Source organism: Procambarus clarkii, chromosome 48 (genome assembly GCF_040958095.1).
Source record: "Procambarus clarkii isolate CNS0578487 chromosome 48, FALCON_Pclarkii_2.0, whole genome shotgun sequence".
NCBI lineage: Eukaryota > Metazoa > Arthropoda > Malacostraca > Decapoda > Cambaridae > Procambarus > Procambarus clarkii.
Genome location: NC_091197.1, coordinates 27810872 through 27827456, shown reverse-complemented (window position 1 = coordinate 27827456; position 16585 = coordinate 27810872). Strand labels below are relative to the sequence as shown.

General features: G+C 45.6%; 1 protein-coding gene across 1 annotated transcript in view; it reads right to left on the bottom strand.

The window, feature by feature from the left end:
• LOC138351155 (uncharacterized) overlaps nucleotides 1-10165 on the bottom strand; it is a 94143-nt gene extending 83978 nt beyond the window's left edge. The window contains exon 1 of the mRNA XM_069302791.1: nucleotides 10115-10165. Coding sequence (XP_069158892.1) covers nucleotides 10115-10165 — 51 coding nt within the window. The remainder of the gene's footprint in view (nucleotides 1-10114) is intronic.
• Nucleotides 10166-16585: the final 6420 nt, after the last annotated feature.

Sequence of the window (16585 nt, the reverse complement as noted above, 5' to 3'; positions counted from 1 at the left end):
ACATACCACCCACACCAACATACTAACATACCAACATACCACCCACACCAACATACTAACATACCAACATACCACCCACACCAACATACCACCCACACCAACATACTAACATACCAACATACCACCCACACCAACATACCACCCACACCAACATACCACCCACACCAACATACTAACATACCAACATACCACCCACACCAACATACCACCCACACCAACATACCACCCACACCAACATATTAACATACCAACATACCACCCACACCAACATACCAACATACCACCCACACCAACATACCACCCACACCAACATATTAACATACCTTCATACCACCCACACCAACATACCACCCACACCAACATATTAACATACCAACATACCACCCACACCAACATACCACCCACACCAACATATTAACACACCAACATACCACCCACACCAACATATTAACATACCAACATACCACCCACACCAACATATTAACATACCAACATACCACCCACACCAACATACCACCCACACCAACATACCACCCACACCAACATATTAACATACCAACATACCACCCACACCAACATACCACCCACACCAACATACCACCCACACCAACATATTAACACACCAACATACCACCCACACCAACATATTAACATACCAACATACCACCCACACCAACATATTAACATACCAACATACCACCCACACCAACATACCACCCACACCAACATATTAACACACCAACATACCACCCACACCAACATACTAACATACCAACATACCACCCACACCAACTTATTAACACACCAACATACCACCCACACCAACATACTAACATACCAACATACCACCCACACCAACATATTACCATACCAACATACCACCCACACCAACATACCACCCACACCAACATACTAACATACCAACATACCACCCACACCAACATACCACCCACACCAACATACTAACATACCAACATACCACCCACACCAACATACCACCCACACCAACATATTAACATACCAACATACCACCCACACCAACATACCACCCACACCAACATACCATCCACACCAACATACTAACATACCAACATACCACCCACACCAACATACCACCCACACCAACATACTAACATACCAACATACCACCCACACCAACATACCACCCACACCAACATATTAACATACCAACATACCACCCACACCAACATATTAACATACCAACATACCACCCACACCAACATACCACCCACACCAACATACCACCCACACCAACATACCACCCACACCAACATACTAACATACCAACATACCACCCACACCAACATACCACCCACACCAACATACTAACATACCAACATACCACCCACACCAACATACCACCCACACCAACATATTAACATACCAACATACCACCCACACCAACATACTAACATACCAACATACCACCCACACCAACATACCACCCACACCAACATACTAACATACCAACATACCACCCACACCAACATACCACCCACACCAACATACTAACATACCAACATACCACCCACACCAACATACCACCCACACCAACATACCACCCACACCAACATACTAACATACCAACATACCACCCACACCAACATACCACCCACACCAACATATTAACATACCAACATACCACCCACACCAACATACTAACATACCAACATACCACCCACACCAACATACCACCCACACCAACATACTAACATACCAACATACCACCCACACCAACATACCACCCACACCAACATACCACCCACACCAACATACTAACATACCAACATACCACCCACACCAACATACCACCAACACCAACATATTAACACACCAACATACCACCCACACCAACATACTAACATACCAACATACCACCCACACCAACATACCACCCACACCAACATACCACCCACACCAACATACTAACATACCAACATACCACCCACACCAACATACCACCCACACCAACATATTAACATACCAACATACCACCCACACCAACATACTAACATACCAACATACCACCCACACCAACATACCACCCACACCAACATACTAACATACCAACATACCACCCACACCAACATACTAACATACCAACATACCACCCACACCAACATACCACCCACACCAACATACCACCCACACCAACATACTAACATACCAACATACCACCCACACCAACATATTAACATACCAACATACCACCCACACCAACATACTAACATACCAACATACCACCCACACCAACATACCACCCACACCAACATACTAACATACCAACATACCACCCACACCAACATACCACCCACACCAACATATTAACATACCAACATACCACCCACACCAACATATTAACATACCAACATACCACCCACACCAACATACTAACATACCAACATACCACCCACACCAACATACCACCCACACCAACATATTAACATACCAACATACCACCCACACCAACATACCACCCACACCAACATACTAACATACCAACATACCACCCACACCAACATACCACCCACACCAACTTATTAACATACCAACATACCACCCACACCAACATACTAACATACCAACATACCACCCACACCAACATATTAACATACCAACATACCACCCACACCAACATACCACCCACACCAACATACTAACATACCAACATACCACCCACACCAACATACCACCCACACCAACATACCACCCACACCAACATACCACCCACACCAACATACTAACATACCAACATACCACCCACACCAACATACCTCAGATCCAGTCCCAGGTAAACATATTATTATGGACGTGTCCGAAGCCGTACACGTGGTGCTGGCTTTACCACCACGTCACAACCCTCGAACACATAAACAACTAAATAAACAAAACATTTGTTGTTTGCGTGGAGAACCCCGTTATTAGGGCCGCCCAGACGCCCCCGCGCGGATTGTTTGGTCAATATTATGAATGAAAACTTTGTCAGCATTTTAGAACTTTCATTTCGGTGTTGTGAAACAATTTTAATATCGTTCTTCCGGCCAGAATGAAAACGTGAATGGTGAATGTTGAAATGTTTACGGTCATAACTCTGTCTTTACTACAATGGTACTTTATTATTACTATGTTTACTATGTTTACTATGTTATATATGTTATATTATATATCTTTACTTCCTATAATGCCTATTGAGAGGGCATATGTCAGTCAACACGTGGGGTTGTCAGTCAACACGTGGGAGTTGTCAGTCAACACGTGGGGTTGTCAGTCAACACGTGGGAGTTGTCAGTCAACACGTGGGGGTTGTCAGCCAACACGTGGAGGTTGTCAGTCAACACGTGGGAGTTGTCAGTCAACACGTGGGGTTGTCAGTCAACACGTGGGGTTGTCAGTCAACACGTGGGGTTGTCAGTCAACACGTGGGGTTGTCAGTCAACACGTGGGGGTTGTCAGTCAACACGTGGAGGTTGTCAGCCAACACGTGGGGGTTGTCAGTCAACACGTGGGGGTTGTCAGTCAACACGTGGGGTTGTCAGTCAACACGTGGGGGTTGTCAGTCAACACGTGGGGGTTGTCAGCCAACACGTGGGGTTGTCAGTCAACACGTGGGGGTTGTCAGTCAACACGTGGGGGTTGTCAGCCAACACGTGGGGTTGTCAGTCAACACGTGGGAGTTGTCAGTCAACACGTGGGGTTGTCAGTCAACACGTGGGGGTTGTCAGTCAACACGTGGAGTTGTCAGTCAACAGTGAACATCAGCTTGTATCACCCACAATACAGATCCATCTGACTGTTGTATCAAGCACAGGGCGGCGTTGGGGATATATTGATACTTTGGCCAGATTTAAAATATACTTTGTTTTGATGGGAATAGTAAAGAGTAAATAGAAGCATGCAGAGGAGGCGGGGGCGGGCCTTGTAAGCTGTTGGTGTTGGCGTGGAGTTCTGACAGTTTCCCCCGCCCGCCAACATTCCCATTTTCTCCAAGCTTTTATGAATGACAGCGCCGGCTGGGAGGCCCGCGCGTCCGAATGCCTTCCTCTCAATATTCCTCACCTTATTTCGTGTCCCAGACTCTCAGTTATTATACCATTATACGAGGTTCTTCCTTATATAAGGGGGGGAAATAAGTATAAGTATATAAATTAGATATATGGGTGAGGTTATCCTTATTGTATCAAGTTATCTCTGCGGAGGAATGGGACACCATTGTATTGAGCGCTCCATTCATGCGTTGGAACTTTGTCTCAACACTCCCTCGTGGCCTCGACTTCCACCTTATAACTACACAGAGAAATTACTAAAGCTACTCTCGGCTTTAATATACAGGAAGACTGTTTACTTTCGTTGTATTTGTGTTATATTTTAACTGTTGGATGCATGAGGAGGTTGAGATATGATGGCGAGTGGTGAAGTCGGCGGCCAGAGGTCGGGAGACGGGCGACAGGGCGGCCACTAAGATGCTAGCAGGGTGCAGGAGGTGGAGTGCGCCTCTTGTGCCGCAGATGTTACGCTCTCACCCACTGGTGGTGGGTCATGCCCACCCACTGATGCCCGCCCACTGATGCCCGCCCACTGATGGGTGGGCTTACTGACCCATGCCAGTAATCCCTTGCACCTTGTTGTGCTTGCGGGGGTTGAGCTCTGCTCTTTCGGCCCGCCTCTCAACTGTCAATCAACTGGTTTTTCACACACACACACACACACACACACACACACACACACACACACACACACACACACACACACACACACACACACACACACACAGGGGTCTGGTAGCTGAGTGGACAGCGCGCGGGCTCGTAATCCAGTGGCCCGGGTTCGATTCCCGGTGATGGCAGAAACAAATGGGCACAGTTTCTTTCAACCTGATGCACCTGTTACCTAGCAGATACCTGCACTAAGAGAGGAGGCAAACCAAGCAACCTTGGAGGAATTTGACCTCACCAGTGATGAGGTCAAAAGGAATCTGTTGGAGCTGAATGTGACAAAGGCTGTTGGGCCTGACAGAATCTCACCATCGATACTAAAAGAAGGTGTAGAAGGACTAAGTGTGCCACTCTCTATGGTGTATAACAGGTCACTGGAAACAGGAGACCTACCAGAAAGTTGGAAGACAGCTAATGTAGTCCCAATATACAAGAAGGGTGACAGGCAAGAGGCGCTGAACTACAGGCCAGTTTCCCTAACTTGTATACCATGCAAGGTGATGGAGAAGATCGTGAGGAAAAGGCTCGTAGAGCATCTGGAGGGAAATAGCTTTGTAACACACCACCAACATGGGTTCAGAGATGGTAAATCGTGCCTCACAGGTTTAATAGAATTCTATGACCAAGCAACAAAAATTAGGCAAGAAATAGAAGGGTGGGTCGACTGCATTTTCTTGGACTGTCGGAAAGCTTTTGACACAGTACCCCATAAAAGGCTGTTACGAAAGTTGGAGCAACAGGCAGGAGTAAAAGGTAAGGTGCTCCAGTGGATAAGGGAGTATCTAAGCAACAGGTAACAGCGAGTAACTGTGAAGGGGGGAGACATCAGAGTGGCGAGATGTCACCAGCGGAGTCCCACAGGGCTCTATACTTGGACCCATCCTGGTTCTGATATATGTAAACGATCTTCCAGAGGGTATAGACTCGTTCCTCTCAATGTTTGCTGATGATGCAAAAATTATGAGAAGAATCAAAACAGATGAAGATAGACAGAGACTACAGGACGACCTGGACAAACTAGAGGAATGGTCTAGAAAATGGCTGAAAGTGTAAAGTAATGAAATTAGGTGAAGTGAGCAGGAGGCTGAACACAAGGTATCATCTGGGAGGTGAAATCCTGCAAGAGTCAAATAGAGAGAAAGATCTGGGGGTTGATATCACACCGAACCTGTCCCAAGAGACCCACATCAAAAGAATATCATCAGCGGCATATGCTAGACTGGCCAACATAAGAACTGCCTTCAGAAACTTGTGTAAGGAATCTTTCAGAACCCTGTATACCACTTATGTAAGACCAATCCTGGAGTATGCAGCGCCAGCCTGGAGTCCATACCTAGTTAAATACAAGACAAAGTTAGCAAAGATTCAGCGGTATGCCACCAGGCTCGTCCCGGAACTGAGAGGTATGAGCTACGAGGAAAGGCTAAAGGAGCTCACGTCCCTGGAAGGCAGAAGAGTAAGGGGAGACATGATCACTACCTACAAAATCCTCAGAGGAATTGAGAGGGTAGATAAAAATAAACTATTCAACACGGGTGGGACACGAACAAGGGGACTCAGGTGGAAACTGAGTACCCACATGAGCCACAGGGACGTTAGAAAGAACTTTTTCAGTGTCAGAGTAGTTAACGGATGGAATGCATTAGGCAGTGATGTGGTGGAGGCTGACTCCATACACAGTTTCAAGTGTAGATATGATAGAGCCCAATAGGCTCAGGAACCTGTACACCAGTTGATTGACGGGTGAGAGGCGGGACCAAAGAGCCAGACCTTAACCCCCGCAAGCACAACTATGTGAGTACAACTAGGTGAGTACAACTATGTGAGTACAACTAGGCGAGTACAACTATGTGAGTACAACTAGGTGAGTACAACTACGTGAGTACAACTAGGTGAGTACAACTATGTGAGTACAACTAGGTGTGTACAACTATGTGAGTACAACTAGGTGAGTACAACTATGTGAGTACAACTAGGTGAGTACAACTATGTGAGTACAACTAGGTGAGTACAACTATGTGAGTACAACTAGGTGAGTACAACTATGTGAGTACAACTAGGTGTGTACACACACACACACACACTTACACAGGTTTATTGGCACTTGATAGTTTATACGTGGGTGGGCAACTGTATGTGTACTCACCTAGTTATACTCACCTAGTTGTACATGCAGGGGGGGGGAGGGAGGGGGATGAGCTCTGGCTCTTTGGTCCCGCCTCTCAACTGTCAATCAACTGGTGTACAGATTCCTGAGCCTACTGGGCTCTATCATATCTACATTTAAAACTGTGTATGGAGTCAGCCTCCACCACATCACTGCCTAATGCATTCCACCTGTTAACCACTCTGACACTGAAAAAGTTCATTCTAACGTCTCTGTGGCTCATAAGGGTACTCAGTTTCCACCTGTGTCCCCTTGTTCGCGTCCCACCAGTGTTGAATAGTTTATCCTTGTTTACCCGGCCGATTCCCCTGAGGATTTTATAGGTTGTGATCATGTCTTTCCTTACTCTTCTGTCTTCTAGTGTCGTAAGGTGCATTTCCCGCATCCTTTCCTCGTAACTTTTGCCTCTTAGTTCTGGGACTAGTCTAGTGGCATACCTTTGGACTTTTTCCAGCTTCGTCTTGTGCTTGACAAGGTACGGGCTCCATGCTGGGGCCGCATACTCCAGGATTGGTCTTACATATGTGGTGTACAAGATTCTGAATGATTCCTTACACAAGTTCCTGAAGGCTGTTCTGATGTTAGCCAGCCTCGCATATGCCGCAGACGTTATTCTTTTTATGTGGGCTTCAGGAGACAGGTTTGGTGTGATATCAACTCCAAAGATCCTGTTCGTTTCATTAAGTACTTCATCTCCTATTCTGTATCCTGTGTGTGTGTGTGTGTGTGTGTGTGTGTGTGTGTGTGTGCGTGTGTGTGTGTGTGTGTGTGTGTGTGTGTGTGTGTGTGTGTGTGTGTGTGTGTGTGTGTGTGTCTGTGTGTGTGTGTGTGTGTGTGTGTGTGTGTGTGTGTGTGTGTGTGTGTGTGTGTGTGTGTGTGTGTGTGTGTGTGTGTGTGTGTGTGTGTGTGTGTGTGTGTGTGTGTGTGTGTGTGTGTGTGTGTGTGTGTACGGAGCGATCATATTGCCTCTGTTTACACACTCTGTGGTCATGAGGGGCGAGTCCCCCTCATCCTGGCCTCATAGCTGAGGCCTCCTAATTCTATTACTAATCTAGTTACAAACTTTTGAACTTTCTCACGTTTCTGTTTGTGCTTCACAAGGTGTGGGGTTACATGCTGATGCTGCATATTCAAGTATTGGTCTCACGTAGGTAGTGTGTATGGCCTTAAAAGTCTCGTTGTTTAGATTCTTAAATAACGTTCTTATAATTGGCAAACTTTCCACTTGGTGCTCATGTTATCTTAGTGAGATGAGCTGCGGGTGTTATCTTGTGAGATGAGCAGCTGGCGTTATCTTAGTGAGATGAGACGCGGGTGTTATCTTGTGAGATGAGCTGCTGGTGTTATCTTGTGAGACGAGCTGCTGGTGTTATCTTGTGAGATGAGCTGCTGGTGTTATCTTGTATGATGCGCAGCTGGTGTTATCTTGTGAGATGAGCTGCTGGTGTTATCTTGTGAGATGAGCTGCTGGTGTTATCTTGTGAGGTGAGCTGCTGGTGTTATCTTGTGAGATGAGCTGCTGGTGTTATCTTGTGAGATGAGCTGCTGGTGTTATCTTGTGAGATGAGCAGCTGGTGTTATCTTGTGAGATGAGCAGCTGGTGTTATCTTGTGAGATGAGCTGCTGGTGTTATCTTGGTGAGATAAAGTGCTGGTGTTATCTTGTGAGATGAGCTGCTAAAAGTTAAATGTCTATTAAAAGCTTTAGTTAAATGTCTCCCTTAAAAATTGTCATTACTATACATTTACTGGGATTGAATTCTAACAGCCATTTATCTGGCTCCTCGAGGTGTTTGTTGACCTAAACTCCTGTCAGTTGACAGGACTGAAGCTTCTGTCTTTCTTTCAGTTGACAGGACTGAAGCTCCTGTCTTTCTTTCAGTTGACAGGACTGAAGCTCCTGTCTTTCTTTCAGTTGACAGGACTGAAACTCCTGTCTTTCTTTCAGTTGACAGGACTGAAACTCCTGTCTTTCTGTCTGTTGACAGGACTCAACTCCACCTTCACATATCCTCTGTGACTATGATCGTTTGTTTCGTGTCAGTCAGGTGCTCCCTGACTCAGTCCAAGAAGTTTGTCTGTTATCACATGTGTGTCTCTCCTGTGTATTGCTCTTTAATGAGGAATTGTATCAAAGGTTTTTGATACAGTACAAGTAATTGTTGCTTCTCTTAGCTTCTTGATCCTGAGAAATAATTCAGTCAATGTTGTTAAGGATCATTTCTTCTCTGGTGGAGTCTTGTGTCTCTGCTTTAACGTTTTCTCTCACAAAATGTTTTAGAATGCTTTTTCTGAATAGTAATTCAAGATACTATTCAAGAACCTTGAATAGTATTTGTCTTAATGACACAGATGTACTCACCTAGTTGTGTTTGCGGGGGTTGAGCTCTGGCTCTTTGGTCCCGCCTCTCAACCGTCAATCAACAGGTGTACAGATTCCTGAGCCTATCGGGCTCTGTCATATCTACACTTGAAACTGTGTATGGAGTCAGCCTCTACCACATCACCTCCTAATGCATTCCATTTGTCAACCACTCTGACACTAAAAAAGTTCTTTCTAATATCTCTGTGGAAAGATGATGTGTGTGTGTGTGTGTGTGTGTGTGTGTGTGTGTGTGTGTGTGTGTGTGTGTGTGTGTGTGTGTGTGTGTGTGTGTGTGTGTGTGTGCGTGTGTGTGCGTGTGTGTGTGTGTGTGTGTGTGTGTGTGTGTGTGTGTGTGTGTGTGTGTGTGTGCGTGTGTGTGTGTGTGTGTGTGTGTGTGTGTGTGTACTCACCTATTTGTACTCACCTATTTGTGCTTGCAGGATCGAGCATTGACTCTTGGATCCCGCCTTTCCAGCTATCGGTTATTTACAGCAATGACTCCTGTCCCATTTCCCTATCATACCTAGTTTTAAAAGTATGAATAGTATTTGCTTCCACAACCTGTTCCCCAAGTGCATTCCATTTTTCCACTACTCTCACGCTAAAAGAAAACTTCCTAACATCTCTGTGACTCATCTGAGTTTCCAGTTTCCACCAATGTCCCCTCGTTCTGTTATTATTACGTGTGAACATTTCATCTATTTCCACTTTGTCAATTCCCCTGAGTATTTTATATGTCCCTATCATATCTCCTCTCTCCCTTCTTTTCTCTAGTGTCGTAAGGTTCACTTCCTGCAGACGCTCTTCATATCCCATCCCTCGTAACTCTGGGACAAGCCTCGTCGCACACCTCTGAACCTTCTCCAGTTTCCTTATGTGTTTCTTCAGGTTGGGGCTCCATGATAGCGCGGCATACTCTAAGACGGGTATCACGTAGGCAGTGTAAAGCGACCTAAAAGCCTCCTCATTTAGGTTTCTGAATGAAGTTCTAATTTTCGCCAGTGTAGAGTACGCTGCTGTCGTTATCCTATTTATATGTGCCTCAGGAGTTAGATTAGGTGTCACATCCACTCCCAGGTCTCTTTCTCGAATCGTTACAGGTAGGCTGTTCCCCTTCATTGTGTACTGTCCCTTTGGTCTCCTATCACCTGATCCCATTTCCATAACTTTACATTTACTGGTGTTAAACTCCAGTAGCCATTTCCCTGACCATCTCTGCAACCTGTTTAAGTCCTCTTGGAGGATCCTACAATCCTCGTCTGTCACAACTCTTCTCATTAATTTTGCGTCATCCGCAAACATTGACATGTATGATTTAACTCCTGTAAACATATCATTTACGTAAATTAGAGAGAGGATTGGTCCCAGCACTGATCCTTGAGGTACTCCACTTGTTACTGTTCGCCAGTCCGACTTCTCGCCCCTTACCATTACCCTCTGGCTCCTTCCTGTTAGGTAGTTCTTCACCCATACTAGGGCCTTTCCGCTTACTCCAGCCTGCCTCTCAAGTTTGTATAGCAGTCTCATGTGCGGTACCGTATCAAAGGCCTTTTGGCAGTCAAGAAATATGCAGTCTGCCCAGCCTTCTCTGTCCTGCCTTATCCTTGTTACTTTATCATAGAATTCTAAAAGGTTTGTTAGGCATGATTTCCCTGTCCAGAACCCATGTTGGTGCTTGTTTACAAATCCAATGCTCTCCAGGTGCTCAACAAGTCTTAGCCTAATTATGCTTTCAAGTATTTTGCAGGGGATGCTTGTCAGTGATACGGGTCTGTAGTTAAGTGCCTCCTCCCTATCACCTTTCTTGAAAATCGGTACATTTGCCTCCTTCCAGCAACTGGGTAATTCTCCCGACATAAGTGACTCATTAAAGATCATTGCCAGAGGCACGCTGAGAGCCTGCGCTGCCTCTTTAAGTATCCACGGTGATACTTTGTCTGGTCCAACAGCTTTATTTGCATCCAGTGTTGTCAACTGTTTCATTACCTCCTCTGCTGTCACCTCTATATCTGATAGTCTTTCATCTTGGGTAATCGCTTCTAACAATGGGAGCTGCTCAGGCTCGGTTGTGAACACTCCACACTTGCGGGGGTTCAGCTTTGGCTCTTTAGTCCCGCCTCTCAACCGTCAATCAACTGGTGTACAGGTTCCTGAGCCTACTGGGCTCTATGTGTGTGTGAGTGTGTGTACTTACCTAGTTGTACTCACCTAGTTGTGTTTGCGGGGGTTGAGCTCTGGCTCTTTGGTCCCGCCTCTCAACCGTCATTCAACAGGTGTACAGATTCCTGAGCCTATTGGGCTCTATCATATCTATACTTAAAACTGTGTATGGAGTCACCCTCCACCACATCACCTCCTAATGCATACCATTTGTCAACCACTCTGACACTAAAAAAGTTCTTTCTAATATCTCTGTGGCTCATTTGGGAACTCAGTTTCCACCTGTGTCCCCTTGTGCGTGTGCCCCTTGTGTTAAATAGACTGTCTTTATCTACCCTATCAATTCCCTTCAGAATCTTAAATGTGGTGATCATGTCCCCCCTAACTCTTATGTCTTCCAGCGACGTGAGGTTTAATTCCCGTAGTCTCTCCTCGTAGCTCATACCTCTCAGTTCGGGTACTAGTCTGGTGGCAAACCTCTGAACCTTTTCCAGTTTAGTCTTATCCTTGACTAGATATGGACTCCATCCCTAGATTTGGGCTGCATACTCCAGGATTGGCTTCACATATGTGGTATACAAAGTTCTGAATGATTCTTTACACAAGTTTCTGAATGCCGTTCGTATGTTGGCCAGCCTGGCATATGCCGCTGATGTTATCCTCTTGATATGGGCTGCAGGAGACAGGTCTGGCGTGATATCAACCCCCAAGTCTTTTTCTTTCTTTGACTCTTGAAGAATTTCCTCTCCCAGATGATACCGTGTATCTGGCCTCCTGCTCCCTACACCTATCTTCATTACATTACATTTGGTTGGGTTAAACTCTAACAACCATTTGTTCGACCATTCCTGGAGCTTGTCTAGGTCTTCGTGAAACCTCAAACAGTCCTCTTCTGTTTTAATCCTTCTCATAATTTTGGCATCGTCCGCAAACATTAAGAGAAATGAAATGAAGAACCCTCCGGAAGATCATTTACATATATCAGAAACAAGAGAGGACCGAGTACAGAGCCCTGTGGGACTCCACTGGTGACTTCATGCCAATCGGAGGTCTCACCCCTCACCGTAACTCTCTGCTTCCTATTGCTTAGGTACTCCCTTATTCACTGGAGCATCTTACCAGCTACACCTGCCTGTCTCTCCAGCTTATGTACCAGCCTCTTATGCGGTACTGTGTCAAAGGCTTTCCGACAATCCAAGAAAATGCAGTCCGCCCAGCCCTCTCTTTCTTGCTTAATCTTTGTCACCTGGTCGTAGAATTCTATTAAGCCTGTAAGGCAAGATTTACCCTCCCTGAACCCATGTTGACGATTTGTCACGAAGTCCCTTCTCTCCAGATGTGTTACCAGGTTTTTTCTCACGATCTTCTCCATCACCTTGCATGGTATACAAGTCAAGGACACTGGCCTGTAGTTCAGTGCCTCTTGCCTGTCGCCCTTTTTGTATATTGGGACCACATTCGCCGTCTTCCATATTTCTGGTAGGTCTCCCGTCTCCAGTGACTTACTATATACTATGGAGAGTGGCAAGCAAAGTGCCTCTGCACACTCTTTCAGTACCCATGGTGAGATCCCGTCTGGACCAACAGCCTTTCTAACATCCAGATCCAGCAGGTGTCTTTTGACCTCCTCTCTCGTAATTTCGAACTCTTCCAAGGCCGCCTGGTTTACTTCCCTTTCTCCTAGCACAGTGACCTCACCTTGTTTTATTGTGAAGACCTCCTGGAACCTCTTGTTGAGTTCTTCACACACACCTCTTTGTCATTCTCTGTATACCTATCCTCGCCTGTTCTAAGTTTCAATACCTGTTCTTTCACTGTTGTTTTCCTTCTGATGTGACTGTGGAGTAGCTTTGGTTCGGTCTTGGCTTTGTTTGCAATATCATTTTCAAAACTTTTCTCTGCTTCTCTTCTCATCCTGACGTACTCATTCCTGGTTCTCTGGTATCTCTCTCTGCTTTCTGGTGTTCTGTTATTCCGGAAATTCCTCCACGCCCTTTTGTTCAGTTTCTTCGCTTCCATACATGCCCTGTTATACCATGGATTCTTCTGTTGCTTCTCGGATTTTTCCCTTTGGGCCGGGATGAACCTGTTTACTGCCTCCTGACACTTTTGGGTAACATAGTCCATCATACCCTGTACAGACTTATCTCTGAGGTCTGTGTCCCAAGGTATTTCACTTGAAACTTCTCATCTGTTCATAATTCCCCTTTCGGTATACCAGCCTTTTGATTCCTAGTTCTTTTTTGGGGGTGATAATTCCTACCTCTACCAGGTACTCAAAGTTCAATACACTGTGGTCACTCATTCCCCAAGGGCGCTTCCATCTTAACTTCCCTTATATCCAACTCATTTAGGGTAAATATCAAATCAAGCATTGCTGGTTCATTTTCTCCTCTCATTCTTGGTGGTTCTTTGATGTGCTGGCTTAGAAAGTTTCTTGTTGCCACGTCCAGCAGCTTAGCTCTCCATGTTCCTGGTCCTCCATGCAGGTCTCTGTTCTCCCAATCTATCTTCCCATGGTTGAAATCTTCCATAATTAGTAGTCCAGATCCATTCCTGCTAGCAACAGAAGCTACTCTTTCTATTATGTTAATGGTGGCCATGTTGTTTCTATCATATTCCTGTCTGGGTCTTCTGTCATTTGGTGGTGGATTATATATGACTACGACTATAATTTTTTGCCCTCCAGTTGTTATGGTACCTGTTATGTAGTCACTGAAACCTTCACAGCCCTGAATAACCATCTCCTCAAAATCCCAGCCATTTCTTGTGTGGAGGGATAACATCAATCACTAACAACTATTTAGTTAGTAGTTAGTGATTGACAGTTGAGAGGCGGGCCGAAAGAGAAGAGCTCAACCCCCGCAAGCACAACTAGGTGACCACACACACACACACACACACACACACACACACACACACACACACACACACACACACACACACACACACACACACACACACACACACACACACACACACACACACATAGGGAAACTATGAGGAGATGAATAAATTCCTATGGGATATACATTGGGACACAGAACTCGGAACCAAGTCCGTACAAGACATGATGGACTATGTCACCCAAAAATGTCAGGAGGCTGTAAGCAGGTTTGTCCCAGCCCAACAGGAAAAAACAGAGAAGCAAAGGAAGAATCCGTGGTTTAATAAGGAATGTATGAAAGCAAAGGAGCTGAACAAAAGGGCATGGAGGAACTTCCGTAATAACTGAACACCAGAAAGTAGAGAGAGATACCAGAGAACCAGGAACGAGTATGTCAGTGTGAGAAGAGCAGCTGAGAAAAGGTATGAAAATGATATAGGTAATAAAGCCAAGACCGAACCAAAGCTACTACACAGTCACACCAGGAGGGAGACAACAGTGAAGGAACAGGTGATGAAACTTAGGGTGGGCGAGGACAGGTACACAGAGAATGACAAAGAGGTGTGTGAAGAACTCAACAAAAGGTTCCAGGAGGTCTTTACAATAGAACAGGGAGAAGTCACGGCGCTAGGAGAGGTGGCAGCAAACCAGGTGACCTTGGAAAGGTTCGAAATTACAAGAGATGAGGTCAAGAAGCACCTATTGGAGCTGGATGTGAGAAAAGCTGTTGGGCCGGATGGAATCTCACCATGGGTATTGAAAGAGTGTGCAGGAGCACTTTGCTTGCCACTCTCCATAGTGTATAGTAGGTCACTGGAAACGGGGGACCTACCAGAAATATGGAAGACTGCTAATGTAGTACCAATATTTAAAAAGGGTGACAGACAAGAGGCACTGAACTATAGGCCAGTGTCCTTAACTTGTATACCATGCAAGGTGATGGAGAAGATTGTGAGAAAAAACCTAGTAACACATCTGGAGAGAAGAGACTTCGTGACAACCCATCAACATGGGTTCAGGGAGGGTAAATCTTGCCTTACATGTGTAATAGAATTCTATGATCAGGTGACAAAGATTAAGCAAGAATGAGAAGGATGGGCGGACTGCATTTTCTTGGACTGTCGGAAAGCCTTTGACACAGTACCACATAAGAGGTTAATGCATAAGCTGGAGAAACAGGCAGGAGTAACTGGTAGGCCGCTCCAGTGGATAAGGGAGTACCTAAGCAATAGGAAGCAGAGAGTTATAGTGAGGGGTGAGACCTCAGAATGGCGTGAAGTCACCAGTGGAGTCCCACAGGGCTCTGTGCTTGGACCTATCCTGTTTCTGATATACGTAAATGATCTCCCAGAGGGTATAGACTCATTCCTCTCAATGTTTGCTGACGACGCCAAAATTATGAGAAGGACTAAGACAGAGGAGGACAGCTTGAGGCTTCAAGAAGACCTGGACAAGCTGCAGGAAAGGTCGAACAAATGGATGTTAGAGTTTAACCCAAGCAAATGTAATGTAATGAAGATAGGGGGTAGGAAGCAGGAGACCAGATACAAGGTATCACTTGGGAGATGAAATACTTCAAGAGTCAGAGAGAGAGAAAGACCTGGGGGTTGATATCACGCCAGACCTGTCCCCTGAAGCTCATATCAAGAGGATAACATCAGCAGCATATGCCAGGTTGGCTAACATAAGAACGGCCTTTAGAAACTTGTGTAAGGAATCTTTCAGAACATTATATACCACATATGTCAGACCAATCCTGGAGTATGCGGCTCCAGCATGGAGTCCATATCTAATCAAGCATAAGACTAAACTGGAAAAGGTTCAAAGGTTTGCCACCAGACTAGTACCCGAGCTGAGAGGTATGAGCTACGTGGAGAGACTACGGGAATTGAACCTCAATTCGTTGGAAGACAGAAGAGTTAGGGGGGACATGATCACCACACTCAAGATTCTCAAGAGAATCGACAGGGTTGATAAAGACAGGCTATTTAACACAAGGGGCACACGCACTAGGGGACACAGGTGGAAACTGAGTGCCCAAATGAGCCACAGAGATATTAGAAAGAACTGTTTTAGTGTCAGAGTGGTTGACAAATGGAATGCATTAGGAAGCAATGTGGTGGAGGCTGACTCCATACACAGCTTCAAGTGTAGATATGATAGAGCCCAATAGGCTCAGGAACCTGTACACCTGTTGATTGACGGTTGAGAGGCGGGACCAAAGAGCCAGAGCTCAACCTCCGCAAGCACAACTAGGTGAGTACACACACACAC